Source organism: Strongylocentrotus purpuratus, unplaced genomic scaffold, assembly GCF_000002235.5.
Source record: "Strongylocentrotus purpuratus isolate Spur 01 unplaced genomic scaffold, Spur_5.0 spur5_scaffold_5, whole genome shotgun sequence".
Lineage (NCBI taxonomy): Eukaryota > Metazoa > Echinodermata > Echinoidea > Camarodonta > Strongylocentrotidae > Strongylocentrotus > Strongylocentrotus purpuratus.
This window is the reverse complement of record NW_022145611.1, coordinates 41,802,711-41,818,633: the sequence shown is the minus strand read 5'-3', so window position 1 is coordinate 41,818,633 and position 15,923 is coordinate 41,802,711. Positions and strand designations below refer to the sequence as shown.

The window sequence follows — 15,923 nt, the reverse complement described above, 5'->3', positions numbered from 1 at the left end:
AGAACATCCCTTCACTGCTATTAATATGTAAAAATGTGTAGAACAGGTGAATATGCATGTGACACCTGTTCTACACATTTTTACATAGCAGGGAAGGGATGCTCCTTTGTCTACCTGAGGAACTGTATATTTTATGCGCACGCGGCATACTAGTCCCTTGAGCATGTAAAGGCGCTATATGAATATCAATATGTATGTATGTGTATGTACTAGATTTAGGAAAATCAAGGTTGACGCATTCTCGATCGCCGACTGAGACGTCGTAACGCATGCGCTGTGCCTTAAAATGACGTCACACGTTGCAGTCAAAGCTGTTGACGTGCAAATCTAAAAGTCCCTATTGGCGCGACGCCCATAGAAAGTGGAATTGTACCATCTGAATGGACAACATAGGTTAATTCACCCTCTTTATAAGAAGACAGGAAATCCCAATGATCCGAACAACTATAGAGGAATAACATTGCTTAGTTGTCTTGGCAAGCTTCCAAACAGCAGTCTTGAATGAGCAACTTACATCTTATCTCGAAGATAATGAATTGCTAGGTGATGAACAGGCTGGTTTTCGAAACATTTGGTCATTCAACGCTTGATCACATTTTTGTTCTCCATTCAGTGATCGATTTATATCTCTCTTCAAAAGAGAGGGTTTATGGTGCATTTATTGACTACAAGAAGGCATTTGATTTGGTTGACAGGGGGCCGTTTCTCGAAACCAACTCCATGACAGTCATATCTTTGTCGGCGACCTACGGAGATGTCATGAAGCGGATAAACCGTTTCACAAAGCCATGACAGACATGATATCGATATATCGCGATACTAGCAGCTCAAGAACATAGTCTTTGTCACGATCCATTTGATTTATCAAGAATAACCCAAAACAAGTTTTGTGGCTAAAATTGTTCAAAAAGAAATATATTCATATAAATTCTCCTAAAATAAATAATAAATAGTGTCATTATCATATTTACATCATCAAACGATTTGCATATTTCTGTAAAGATTCTTAAATTGAAGAAAAACCGGTGAGTGTTTTTTTTTCGACAGTCGAATCAAAAATTAGTTGAAGGATACCGTAATGTGATAGTTTATCAATACGTACTTTTTTGTTTATTGTGACGAGAAATTTTAGGCAAAATGTCTTTTCTCAGCCAGTTTTTATTCTAGAGTCTCATAAATACTCGTTATATAATTGATTTGATGTTGAAAATATAATTTGGATGAAGTAAATAGAGAGGGGAAAATAATGCACATAGGCCCCAAAGGTATGACGGTATCCTAAGAAAAGACTATGGATCGACTATGGAAAACGGTGTGTAACATTCTTACCTCTCTTATTTATATGTTATAGTTTAATGATTTGGGATTTAATGTTTATATTAAGCTTTTTAAAGTTTCTGTATAATTTGTATTCTCACTTTTGTACATTTGCATTTCGCATCCCAGAGAATTACGTACCGAACTCGTCTATATTTTTCTCAAAATGATAGTGAAACTAATCGTCCATTTCGCGGCCCATGGAATGGCAACAAACTGACTTGTGATGGCGCTTTACAGCAATTAAAAAGATATGACAGGTTCGGAGCAGTGACAACTCGCTTGTCGCGGAAGTTGTCGCTCATCTTGGCAAAGACGGCTTCGTGAAACACTTAGCTGACAAGTTGCATGACAGTGGCGAGATGTCGTTGATCTTGTAGTTATGACGGTTTCGAGAAACGGCCCCCAGGAGTTGACAGAATTACTTAAGAATAATGCTGAGGAAAGTTTTTCAATGTAATTAAGCATATGTATGCTCAGGCTAAGTCATGTGTAATTTCTGGTACAGAAAAGTCTTCTTTATTCATTGTAACATTGGTGTGCGACAAGGAGAAAAATTATCTCCGATGATTTTTGCCCTTTTTTTTAAATGACTTCAAACAATTCATTTGCGAAAAGTTTGGAGGCATAAATATTCTTCCTGACAAGATTGATGCAGCTGCGTATCAAAATGGTATTATAGTATTAATGACTGCTTTGAGAGAAATAGTTGTTTTTATACGCTCAAGAATTGTGCTATTGCCCGAGGCGTGCCGAGGGCAATAGCCCAATTGTAACCTTCCCGAGAGCGTATAAAAACAATTATATACCTCACTTAAGAAATCTAGCCATCTGATTGGTCGAAATTGCATTTATAAACTTTAACTCTTCCCGTAAAATTCCCGGTAAAAATTCCAAACCCATGTAATAGTTCAAAAATCCCAGTAACCATGGTTACTGGGAAAATAGTTCAGTCTTGGTAAAATACCCATAGATTTACATGTTAAAAAATGGTTTGAGCGATTGCGGATACCGTATGTGTGAAGAATTGGTCGCTATATTTTACCAATTTTGTAATACAACTAGCAGCGAATCCGGGCTAACTCGCCCCACGGGACATCTCGCCTCAGCATCATAGACTGGGGCGAGATGTCCCGACACGATTCATCGATCGAGAGATACCAATGTGTATATGTTTGTGCTCATTATACATTTTAGACGAGATGCCTGATGTTTGTTCACATTCTTTCGTCCAGGGGCCGTTTCTCGAAACCAACTCCATGACAGTCATATCTTTGTCGGCGACCTACGGAGATGTCATGAAGTGGATAAACCGTTTCACAAAGCCATGACAGACATGATATCGATATATCGCGATACTAGCAGCTCAAGAACATAGTCTTTGTCACAATTCATTTGATTTATCACGAATAACCCAAAACAAGTTTTGGGGCTAAAATTGTTAAAAAAACATATACATATAAACTCTCCTAAAATAAATAACAAATAGTGTCATTATCAAATGTACATCATCAAACGATTTGCATATTTCTGTAAAGATTCTTAAATTGAAGAAAAACCGGTGAGTGTTTTTTTCTCGGAAATCGAATCAAAAGGTAGTTGAAGGATACCGTAATGTGATAGTTTATCATTACGTACCTTTTTGTTTATTGTGACGAGAAATTTTAGGCAAAATACCTTTTCTCAGCCAGTTTTTATTCTAGAGTCTCATAAATACTCGTTATATAACTGATTTGATATTGAAAATATAATTTGGAAGAAGTAATTAGAGAGGGAATAATAATGCACATAGGCCCCAAAGGTATGACGGTATCCTAAGAAAAGACTATGGATCGACTATGGAAAATGGTCCAAGAACTCATGTTGGCTATATACAACCAACTTTCTAAAGCTGGTTTTCTTGAAGTCAACCAAAAGATCAAAACAACTCGTCTTGCATCACGTGCATAAAATATATAATACTTGGTCTTAGACAATTTTGGTAATGTTTCAAAGTTAATGATCGGATAATCTCCCCTATCTTATTGAAACAAGAGATTCGGTTCAGCTGTTTAAGATTTGATTTGATTTGATTTGATTTATTGGTTTCTGCTTTTTTTTTTTCATACATTTTCATGGACATAATATGGTTTGATACAATATTTTAAAGTGTATATAATTTTATACAGATCATAAACGAAATTAAACATATATATTCAATGCATACAGTGTAAAGGCTACATAAAGTAGGCAAAGTAGCTTGACGTGCCCGCCGCAGCCCTCAACTTAGGTTCAACAATAAAAAAAATAAAATTAAAAAGAGTGACTTGCAGAGAAGAAAGGGAAAGGGGAGAGAAGGAGCGTTGGTTTTCTGTTAATACAATAAATCTAAATCTAATACATCTGCTGATTGAATGCAGGTTCATTCATGGATGGATAAACGATGCTAGGTCATGGACGATTATACATCATTGTTGAATATGCAGGCACTGTACACACGAACATGAATACCGTAGAATTACGCACGACAGGATCAATACTTGGACAATAACATAGTTTTAACCGTGTGAGTCAAAAAGAAGTTTACACCTATAGAAAAATGCTAATTATTTTAAAAATCATCTATGAACAGTAATTCATTATGAAAGAGTGTTTTATCCCAAAAGATTTGGTAACATTTTTGTGTGGTATGTGTTCATGCTTGGATGAACAGGAGGCAATGTTTGCGAGAGTGCAAAAATCGACTTGCGCCAAAGTGATGCCGTATTATGTTGGGATTAGCGGAGTGAGAGAATGAATTGAATGTATCAAATGAAATGCATTGCATATGGTTTTTGCAGGAGCAAAGTCGCACAAAATGTTTGTTAATATTTGATATGTGTGGCATGATTAATTTTGTATGTTATCTGGATCTGAAAAAAACGATTTAGTACCCAAATCCCAATTGTTTTATTTAAACATCACATAAGAAACTTTGGCGCAAGTCGATTTTTGCACTCTCGCAAACAATGCCTCCTGTTCATCCAAGCATGAACCCATACTGCACAAAAATGATACCAAATGATTTGGGATAAAACACTCTTTAATAATAATTTACTGTTCATATATAACCCTATAACCCCCCCCCCCTTTGGTATTTTTATGCGTGTAAACCCCCTCCCCCCCCCCCCCCCCCCCCCCATCACCCCCCTAAACCCCCCTTTGTTTTGTTTTGTTTTGTTTTTTGTTTTTAATTATTATTAAAAAAAAAAAAAAAAATTCCCATGGCTGACCTAAAAAGGTGACCTTACCCCCCCCCCCCCCCCCCGCTTATTCAGCGGCTAGCTGAGTCGTTGCGAAATTTTCGGCCCGATTTAAAAATGTTAAACCCCCCCACCCCCTCCCCCTTGAAAAAATCCTGCGTACGCGCCTGGTCACGTATGTCCTATCTGTGACATTTAAACGTTAGCAGTGTCTTGCAAGGAAACCTGTTTACCTTCTAGACTTTACTGTCAGACACTATTAAGTGACTGACTGACATTTTTTTTCCTTTGGTAATAAAATACATAAAATGAGCTGTAAAGGTACATGATAATTTGTCTACATCAATAACCCACTCTTTGTAATTGACAAAATTAAACTTATTGAATCTTTGCGCAGCACAAAACGTACGACCATTAATTACAAGGGTCTGAAAATCAGGTTATTACTAAAGACATTTTTAAGCCCTTTCGTTTTAAGGGGAGGTATCATTATCTTTCAAATGCTGTTGGAATGTACACTTTTCATTTGCTTGGCCTGCCTTGCATTATAAAATTTATTCACAAAAGAAATGACAAATTTTGTGACTGTTCTTCAGTCGTTTAAAGACAAAAACAAACCCCAAAACATTATCCTTTTTAATCTCCAATTTACTTGATGTGACGAAAAAAAATTGTCTCATTTTCTTAGAGAGAGTACGCAAAACATGCGGCATTTGAATTTTGTTCAAATTTTATATTATTCATAATTGTTGTTTAGGATATCAAATTAATGGTGTTCATGGGACATTGCTGTTACGGTATTTTACCAGAAGGGAGTAAACAGAATGAGGAAGCAAACATTATAATTCAACTTTCCTAGAAAATTCAACTTTTTCTTGAACGGTTGGCGGATCCAAGGTTATTCATTTAATGCTGCAGGGGGAGAAGAGCGGAGAAACCCATCGCAATGTCTGAAAAAAAAAAGAAGATATTTTTCACCGGGGACACGCGGCTCGAGCTCATCTTCCTAAGACCGACATTGAACTATATTCATCCACGCCCCACCCCTTGTGCCCTTATATTCGTCACGTCGTCATTTAAAGGAATGTGCATGGGCGAACATGGTAACTGCTAGATCATTCTTCAATACGTTACGGTATGGCAGTCCATTCAGGATATATCATAATTGATCAAAGTTAGATTAAAACACACAGTTTTGGAAGAATAATAGTGCTGTAAAGACATCCATGCGAATTTTTTGTTTTTGTTTTATTGTTACTCCCATAAGTTTGTTTATTCATGCGATTTAGTTTGGGTGACAAGGTTATTCAATGATTGTTCACAATTAACATTATTCCTGTAAATTAGTTACTAACCAATACATGTAGATTAGTAAGTTTCCTGTAAATTAGTAAGTATTCCTGTGTAATTTAAGTAAGTATTCCTGTAATTTGTACTAGAATACTTTCCAACCCACCCAGTATTTCTTACGATAATACGAATAGCTGTCACTTTATTCAACACCTTGTAAATTGGATTTATTGAAGAAATATGATAAAATCATATACTACATGTACATACGGGAATTATTGTTCAATAATCAAATTTAGAAAATGGTGAAACTTACCGATTCTGTCGAATGATGAATACACCTCGCACATGCGAAAAGATCAACACATCCCAAATACGAGTGAAAAACTATTATGGCGTGCTGCAAGTTCTAGTGTGGAAGATAAACATATATTTCGCTCGAGTGCAGTCTGATCTTTAGTTTTTGTTAACGGATCAATGATTTCCCTTGTTATTATAGCCCTACTGTATTTACTAGTATAAATAAAATGATATTAGTTTCCTCATGCACAATTCATAGTAGGCCTATACAGGAGGCGCTGGTGCTCAGTCGCTCCACCATCAGCCCTGACTCTGACAATGACTAGAATATTGCGGCGCTCACGGTATTCAAAGAATTCTTTCCTACCAGGCACCCATATATTCAGGCCCCTAACTGCACGCCACTGTGTGTTTGACATTTGGTTTGAACTATAGACTTGAACGTGCCAGAAGCATTCATGAATAATTCATTTTGTTAGATGCTTCCTTCAGCCTACATGCTTTACACGAAAAGTTAAACTAATAAAGCGAATCAGCATTCAGCACGTAGACACGAAAAGTCAAATCTATTATATCTTATTTAAACATCTTGAACAAAAGGTTCTCTTAGGCAACTTGATAAGTTGCACCAACTAATGTATACGAATTAATTTGCATTATACATAGCTGGTAAATTAATAAAATTAGTAGAATAACTAATTGGTGAATTCATTGTAATTATATGTCAGAGCAATCGTGGGTCACGATTTGGCAAAACAATGATGTGAACTACAATTAAAATAAATCTTCGATATCATTAAAACTCTGTGCTTCTGTCCACATCTTTGGCTAGCAGCTTTCACCAAGTTTACCAGAAAAGAAAGACATGATATACCCTGCCAGGGAGAACGTGAACGACTTTGACGAATGATGCAAAGTTACTCTATACTTAGGACCAACATTTGCCATTTGTATTATGATTTATGATAAACAGAGGACTGGTATTGTAGCCGCATTTACACAGGCACTTTGGCAGATTCTGAATTCATACGAAAAACACACGCATTCGTTCACACTATGTACTTTTATATGTTTTTGTTTCACTAAACATTTATTTCATCTTTTCTATAAAAATTCGTCATCATCATCATCATCATTATCATTATTGTTGTTATTATGATTATTATGATTACATTTATTTAATTATTACGTTGTTATGTTTGTGCTTTTTTGTTTGATCTTGTTCCATTGTCTAGTAGTGTTCTTGTATAGAGATTGTATTTGATGCACTGCCTCGTTGGAATATTCCTCCTCTACAGGCAGAGGACATGCGTATTTTCAATGTTACACATGATCTTTGATTTTCTTTTACTCAAAATATATATGATTTATATTTTTAAAGTGAACTAAGCTGTAATGGATGTAATCAATACCTACAGTGTATAGTTACTGCAGGTAGATGTAGACATGTCAGAACCAATAATTAGTAATTCTCGACTTGGTCTAAAGTTCATACCCTCTCTCTCTCTCTCTCTCTTATTCTGTCTCTCTTTCTTTCTCTTTATAAAGTTTGACGTGGTAAATAAATCTATGACAGTACAAATATTTTGGGGACGTGTACATTTAATTGCACTTTAATTAACTACTACACAAAAAGGGAAACACAATGATATAAATGGTCTGACTTTCACGTTTTAACCGCTGATTCCAAAATTGAGTAAACATTTAAATAATTTCAATTGCTCTTATCCTATAAATTGATAAAGATAATCTTGGTTTACATTAAAATTCAAATCATAAATCGCATCAGGCCAATTGTGATCGCATTTTTTAGTGTTTAAATTGCGAACAAGTTTATAGGCTAATAAAGAAATATCTTCACAGAGGAATATGTTTTGTCCGTTTTCTTCCAATAATGGACGGACGAAAGGAAAAAGCTACACCATATAGCAATAACATTTTCAGGCTAAAAAACGGATGGAAATGTGATAGAATGATTCAAACTTTAACCTTTTTTTAAGGGGAATATCATCATCGTTTTATACGAAGGGAAAGGGTGGGGGGGGGGGTAAATATAAACTGCTCTATGCAAGCAAATTTACAAGCTTTGTTCGCACACAAAACTACATAACAGGGCCAAGGTTCTATTTTTATGCTATTCATATATCGAGTAGTTGAGTTCATGTAGGCTTGTGTGTGACATCACATGACTACATTTAATAATATATCATTCAGATAATTACAATATATTTCTATAATATATATTATGTACATACCGTATTCTTCTGTTTTCTTTTCTACATCACACATTTTATTAAGTACATGAAATTAAAGTGTCAAGCTGGTTCTCTGTTTAGAAACACGTTTGAATGCGGGTCCGTTCTTCTTACGCTAGAAATTCATAGAAGTACACAGTAATAATACTAACCAATAATCAATTAATCAAAGCAAAACAATTACTTATTGTAGCTTTAGAGTAAATATATCTATGAACAAAATAATGGTTGCTTTTTAAGATGATGAAGAGCTAGAGAGGGCGATGTGTAAGCAAGTGAGCAATCAACTCGGGGAAAAAAACGAACCCGCATTCAAATGTGTATTGAAATACTTACAGAATTATAAGACTACGTCACTCACTCAACATATATTTTCTTTTGCACATACATATTAACACACATGCAATGAGTCCTAAAATAGAGATTCAGATTAAATCTTTGATGTGTTTACACTATGAATTTGTATATATGTTTTTGTGTAGAACTCATCTGAAAGAAATTAAATAAAACGCGTTATCATATTAAAAGAATAATATCCTGACTTTTGTACTTTTGTAGATTTCTTTTTAATTGTGTATGCATGCTTTGTACCTCAAGTCTACTTTAAATTGAATATATTGGTTAACTTAAACGCCTGGCTGAATAGTTTAAATATAAGCCTTGATCAGTCATTAATAATTAAAGCGCGTTTACTTAATCATAATTAATGAATTGTGAATAGCAGGATAAAATTTGTTTAATAAAACAATAATAACAAAACAAAACATCATCCCATCTATTCCCACTTTCCCTTACCCTCCCCCCTCCAAAATAAAATCAAACCCCCTACCCCTCCAGAAAAAAATATATATACACGTATGTTGGTATATATATATATATATATATATATAGTCCATTGACTGAACGGTGACGATTGCAGTCCACAAAGAAATATTTACGAGAACGTTAAAGACTATGTTCTCATATTCAATTTAGGAGTTTTGAAAAAATATTATTACCAAAACACGAGTGCATCGAAGGTAAAAAACGGCAATAACAAGTTGATTTGACAATGTGTGTCCACTGAAAGATACACGTCAAAGTTAATAACCGAAATCCACTTTTCTGTGATACAGTCAGTGAACAAAAATTCATGATTTGGGTGAAAAGTATCATACAGAATCACCCAATCTACAAAGATGACCGAAACGTAAATAAGTGAGCATTCTGCCATTATTTTGTCATCAAACATGCTATATACCTTCGTTGTTATTGAAAGTAGTATTGGTAATAGTAATAAAAAATAAAGATAATAATGATACCAATAGTAATACAACAATAATAATGTTATTATGTTGATAATAATAATAATAATAATATTCATGATAATAACAACAATAAAGAAAATAATGATAACGATAAACGACAATAACAAACGATAATTATAATAATAATAATAATAATTATGCTTAAAATAATAATAAAGATAATAATGACAATGATAATGATAAACGATAATAAGAACGCTAATAACAATAATAATAATAATAATAATAATAATAATAATAATAATAATAATAATAATAATAATAATAATACTAATGATAATAATAATAACAATAATAACAATAATAATAATAATATCAATAATATTAGTAATAATGTTTAAAAATGATAAAATGACAATAATATAATGATCGTAACAATAATTACGATAATGGTGATAAATAAAATGATGATAATAAAATTAGCACTGTTGAACATAGCTCAGAGTATTCAACTGTATAATAAAAGTGCTGAAGGTGTGCCGTATTTTGATATACGAAAACACCACCATTTATAAATAGAAAGGAAAAAAAAAGAAGATGACATACATTTTGAATATAAACAAGACTCAATTTGAATAGTTCATAAATCATCTTTGGTCCTTATGTTCAACATTAAGTTTTTATTAACCCGATTTCCAGTTTATTCCAGTCTAATCCACAAAAATTAAAGAAGCTCGTGCCTCTTTTTTATTTACAAAAAATACGGCTTATCGAATGGATGAGAAATTGTTAAAAACTGCAAAAAATAACCTTGCGTAGGTTTACATTAGAAAAATAAATTACAATAAAAGAAAATAGTTGTTAACAAGTTTGTTTTACAAGTTTGCTCCAACACCAAATTGGACTGGATATTAAAAGCCGTGGGAATAGTCCTTAAAGATTTTGTCATTTCGTGGCCCCAAACCCTGCTCTTATTAAGAACATAATATACATGAAGCATTTTGAAAAGCCCTATTTTCAAGGTAAGTGTATTAGGGTCTCATGATTAAAATAATATAAGAGATTATATTTGTATTTTTTTGCTGTTCTTACATAAAGCACAAAATTTCCTCTTCTTTCCTCGAGAAAATTGGCGATTTCTATTAATGTTAATTATTCTTCGCATATTTGTTTTTTTCCGTTTTCGTTTCATGTTCCAAAACTTAAATTAGCTGTGCTTATTTTAATTATTGTACCCTGGATTATGACTTTGGTGTCTGTAATACATTTAGTCTTCTGCTTCTTTCGTGAGTAAATCCTTCAGCAAGGTCAAAAACTTTTCGTCTGAGCCGAACCTTTTCCAGGATTGGATGTATGATGGTGCGGATGAGCTGTAGTCGTCGAACATGGAAGACACCTCTGAGTCATATATACCATTTCCCTGGCCGTTATACGGATATTGATCACTGGACGGTTCAGCTTCGTCGGGGTAGTCTTCCTGCATCTCTACGGCTGGTTGTTGTTGTTCCTCCTCCTGTTGCTCCTGCTTTAGTTGTGCCTTCATCATGGCTTCTTTCATTGCCTGGTCGACTTCCTCTTCTTCCCGTTGATCTATGATGGTCTGGTTGTGGGCTGCTTCTTCGGCTTCTTTAGCAAGCTGCTCGACCTTGACCTTGCATTTCGACCTGGCGTTGGCTTCTTCAATGTAAGATGCTGACTGGGTACCATGAAGCACTAGAGACCACTCAGTCAGAGTGGCGGCGTGTTCGGAGCCATCTACCATAGCAACCTCTAGGGTCCATTCTCCACGTGGGTCCTCGCCCCAAGTGTGGGTGGTCATGAAAGGCCAGTGCTGAAAGCCATCCTTGTTGTCGTCATCCTGAGGTCGTGTGCTGAGCAGAATGCTTCGGGTACCCATTGGGGAGGTCAGGTTGAGCGTAACATCTCCACGGCGACTGCTGTTGATCGTGATGATGGCTTGAGTGTGCTCCAGGTAGCGGACATGGCCCTTCTGCCCAGTGCAAGCATCGGTGTTAAGCTTCAGAACCAACTTATCTCCAGCTCTCACAGTGCTGTGTGGAAATATACACAAAAAGGGAATATTAATTAATTACCCCATTTACCATGTACGATCTACCCATTATTGAAAGAGTCAAACTGAAATACGGAAACCTAAAACAAAAACAAACACATTAATTATGAATAGATGTTGAACATTAATTTTTCCTTGTACTGTATGCTCACCTTGATCCGTTCCACTTAGCTCCGGTGCAATGGAATCTCTCCGGGGCAATGTCCCATTTCTCGGCCAGCTTGACCATGGCACCAGCATCAAGCACACCAAACCCAAAGAGATGGTTGAACTCCAGACCAACACCATTGCACTGCCAATCGTAGTTCTCGTCATAGAGCTGGTTCTTGTGGGAGGTCAGGACTGTTAGATGTTGGATATCACGCCAGGTCAGATCAGGGCTGCAGATGGTACAAGGAGTTTATTGGTTTAGGCTGTATCTCCATAACAGTGCAATCAAGTCGACTGCAACATGTTCTAAAACAATCACAAACCGGCCGAAGGATACAACGTATCGCTCATTAAAATATTCTGCAGTCTGAAGATTTTGCAATGATCTCAACCGTAATAATCTTTACATGATTACTAGAGGCAAATGTTTCAGACTTTAAAACTACTTTTAAAACATGGAAACATTTTCTGATTACACTCATTTTTTATAATGGCTTTGCTTCTCTCAGTTCATCCAAATCAATTTTCATCGATCATCGAAAACGTTTTTTATCGATTAAGTTATGGCTTATGCAGTATTTGATGGTTTGATGGTTTGTTTTAGCTCGTGTATTAAGACAGTATAGAAAATGAAATCATACTTTGCCTCAAGAGCAAGGGCGAAGACTCCTGCAGCCTCGGGTGCAGCAGCAGACGTTCCAGAATGGGACAACGTGCAGTTTCCGTACAGATCAGTAGTGGCCTATGACAATGAAATTAATATAATGATTAAATGTTGAACAAATCATGAAGCGTTATTCAAGTATCCCCATGGGCAGCAGTATAGCATCATTTCAAATTTCAAAAGGGTTTGATTAATTTCTTACCGTAAATCTAAAATGAATTAATCGAAATACAAGTCAAACATTGAAATTAGATATATAGGCCTATATAATACACAAAAAAGGTTTCGATTGCATTTGCATAATAAAAAATTAACCAAATAAAATCTTAAAATTTGTATTTTATTTCATTTAATTCCTAAAGTTTAAAGCAATACTTGTGGTGAATTCGCTCCAAAGGACTTTTTTGTCACAATCTTTTTATCAATTGCTCGTGGATTTTATGTGAGGACTGAAAGCACCGAAGCACACTTTATCTATCATTTATGCGCCATGTCAATGTACTTGGTCTTCCCCTCCTTCGACTTTGATAACAGTTCTGCCAACAGGACTCTCCTGATTCTCAACATCTTTCATCACGTACAATTGCGAGAACATAACAGGACCAATCAATAGCCAATGTATTATTGCAGGACGTGAAAGGTTAGGGGAAACGAAACCCAATAAAACAAGGTTACTTACCACACCGGCCTCAGGGTGTCGGTTCTTCCTTCCATTGCTGAAGGTTGAAGCCAGTGTTGATGAGCAAGACTCGTCGTAGAGGGCTGTCCTACCGTCATTGATGGCACTGTTGATAGACACTGTCCACATGCTAGATGCATATCCGTCGCAGTTACAGTCATCCATTGGACCACCGTCTCCAGAAGCCCACACATAGATGCTACCCTTTCCGTTTCGGCCCTGAACAGAAAAAGTCAGGAAATTGTGAGGAACTTTGATGATTTAATGCAACAAAGATCTTGTTTGATTGGAAAATCTTATTAGCGGTTCACTGGGCAACTTTATATTAGATGCAGTAATAATTCATTGAATAATTATTTGTGAATAAATCCTACGTCTTGCGATAAAGATATTTGTTTGTAGTTAATTGAACAAAAGAAGATTGATATCTTAAATCAACGAATAAATAACATGATCATGATCATGATGATAATAATCATTATTATCACAATGACACTTACGTTGTTGACGCCATTGGCAATTGCATCCAGAGTGAAATCCCTAGGACCGTCCACTGTTTTACCGTTGTCCTGTGGTCCCCAACTGGCACTGTAGATATCTACCTCTTGAGGGAGATGACTCATGGACGAAGCTTCAATGATATCTGTCATGTACGGCTGGTCTAACATACGAATACCTATATCGAGGATTTAAAGTGAAAATCAATCAAAACTATTTGTGAATAAATGTGGGTTAAAAATATTTGGTATATAACAATACTCTCGAGGTCTTTAATATTGCCGCGAAAGTGTCTTTGAAAAGCACGTATTTGTCAGAAATGTCATGTTTAATTTTTGTTTTTAGTTGTTAGATTTTTGGTTTATTGGCCCCTTCCCCTCCCCCATGGGATAATCAGGTTGTGTATTTTAAGCTTAAATGAGAGTGTAAAGCATTAATTGTATCATGCTTCTTCAATATGTGTTTTTGACAGGACGAAATGACTTTAAAAGAGTTAAAGGATATCAAAATGTATTATGTTATGTTCGAACTGGCAAACGGCATTCAAATTTATGTATACGCTTTGATAATGTTATTGACGAGTACGACTAACATAATACATGTACTTCAGTAGTCCCTTTGAATATAGGTAGTGTTGTAAGTTGTTGTGGACCCTCTCGTGTGTAACCATTTAAAGGGATTGGGTATCTTTGCCTCAGATTCTAAACAAAATCCTTGATTTTGCTCATGCTGCAATCATGATTATACACATTTAGGTCTGTCAGGAATCCAATGTTGATCGATCCGATCGCCTGTTTGATTATCAAGATATTTATGATTGGAATTTGAAATTTCAAAAACTGTTTTCCCAACGGTTTTTATAAGACTAAAGTCTATTGGGAAAATGAGTATGGAAAAAGTGGTCACTCAAAGATTTTTTCTTTTTTGAAGCATTTTCTTTGAGGGCTTCAATGTTACACTATATCAATAAAACCACGCAGGGGCATGCATCTCAGATTTGTAAAACTGCCAACATTGTTAAACAATGCCTTTAATATAGGATTATCACTACAATATATCTTTAAGGTCGATGGGCTTAACTCATGTATATCAGTGATCGTCCTTTGTAACCTGCCCCCCCCCCCTCCTCTACCCCTGCCCATCTCCCTTAGGTCCATACATACAATTTGAATACCTTTGTGAACTGGCGTATTTTGCAATATGTATCTAGGGATATCATTGTACTGTCGGTTAGGCAAACTACATGTATAATGAATGACCCTATTTAGGCATATTCCCCTATTCATTCCAGAAGTAAGTATCGCACCACTCCCTATTTTAAAATGCCAGATAAAGCGATGGAAAACACTAATATTATTTTGCGACTGATTGCTGGAAAAATGCACACACGACAAAAAGACTAAGCAAATTAGGCATATAATTATGGCAGCTGATAAAGCGACGTGCAGTCACTGAAAGAGCTCATTCGAGAACAAAGACTCGTGGGAGAGGGAGGGGTGGGGAAGGGGGTCGTACGGCCAAAATGTGTGTATTGTGAATGCATGAAGTATTTATACTTCCCTTCTGTTTTTTTTTGTGTGCATAGACCATCTATACAACAAGGAAGTATATTCCATTAACCATGTGGCTTAATAAAGCTGTAATATGGATTAAAGACTTACATTGTCATACGAATATTTTACAAGCTATAGCTGATAATGGGGCTTACATTTAAAAGTACAATACGTGATAGATAACTGATATTGTCATTTACATGACACACGATTTAATACCACAATACTGATAAAAATGACATTTTAAGCGTAAATTGAATAACTATAAATTTCCATTCAGAAAAGAAGCTATGTCTCTCAAGTGAAATGACGTAGGAGACGATTAATCAAGATTAAAAAACAACATTATTTTGATATTATGATGCAAAACAAGGACATTTTGAAAATCAAAAGGCATTGGAAATATAAACATCCAATGTCGTTATTCGTTTGACAATTCAATATTTCTAACAATGCAGAAGTCCCAAGAGCATGTTTGTTTAATAATAATCGGTTTAGCAGATGAGAGCAATTACCGTTGGAATTCTACGCCTATAAATACTATACCTGCAATCTTGGAGTTGTATGCGATGCCCACGCCGCAAACTCCGTTGTTGGCAACGGCAGAAACCTCTCCAGCACATCGCGTGCCATGGCTGTGTTCAAAACAGGAGAAAGAGATGATTTGATTTGAGTTGA

General features: G+C 35.5%; 1 protein-coding gene across 2 annotated transcripts in view; it reads right to left on the bottom strand.

Moving 5' to 3' along the window:
- Nucleotides 1-10,313: 10,313 nt before the first annotated feature.
- The window catches only part of LOC579017 (neuroendocrine convertase 2), a 36,362-nt gene continuing 30,752 nt past the window's right edge, over nucleotides 10,314-15,923 (bottom strand). For both annotated transcript variants that reach the window (XM_779152.5, XM_030999534.1), the window contains 6 exons: nucleotides 15,792-15,880; nucleotides 13,695-13,870; nucleotides 13,195-13,413; nucleotides 12,493-12,593; nucleotides 11,854-12,081; nucleotides 10,314-11,681 (listed from right to left, as the gene is read on the bottom strand). In XM_779152.5, the coding sequence (XP_784245.3) occupies nucleotides 10,898-11,681; nucleotides 11,854-12,081; nucleotides 12,493-12,593; nucleotides 13,195-13,413; nucleotides 13,695-13,870; nucleotides 15,792-15,880 (1,597 nt within the window). In that variant the 3' untranslated portion in view covers nucleotides 10,314-10,897. The remainder of the gene's footprint in view (nucleotides 11,682-11,853; nucleotides 12,082-12,492; nucleotides 12,594-13,194; nucleotides 13,414-13,694; nucleotides 13,871-15,791; nucleotides 15,881-15,923) is intronic.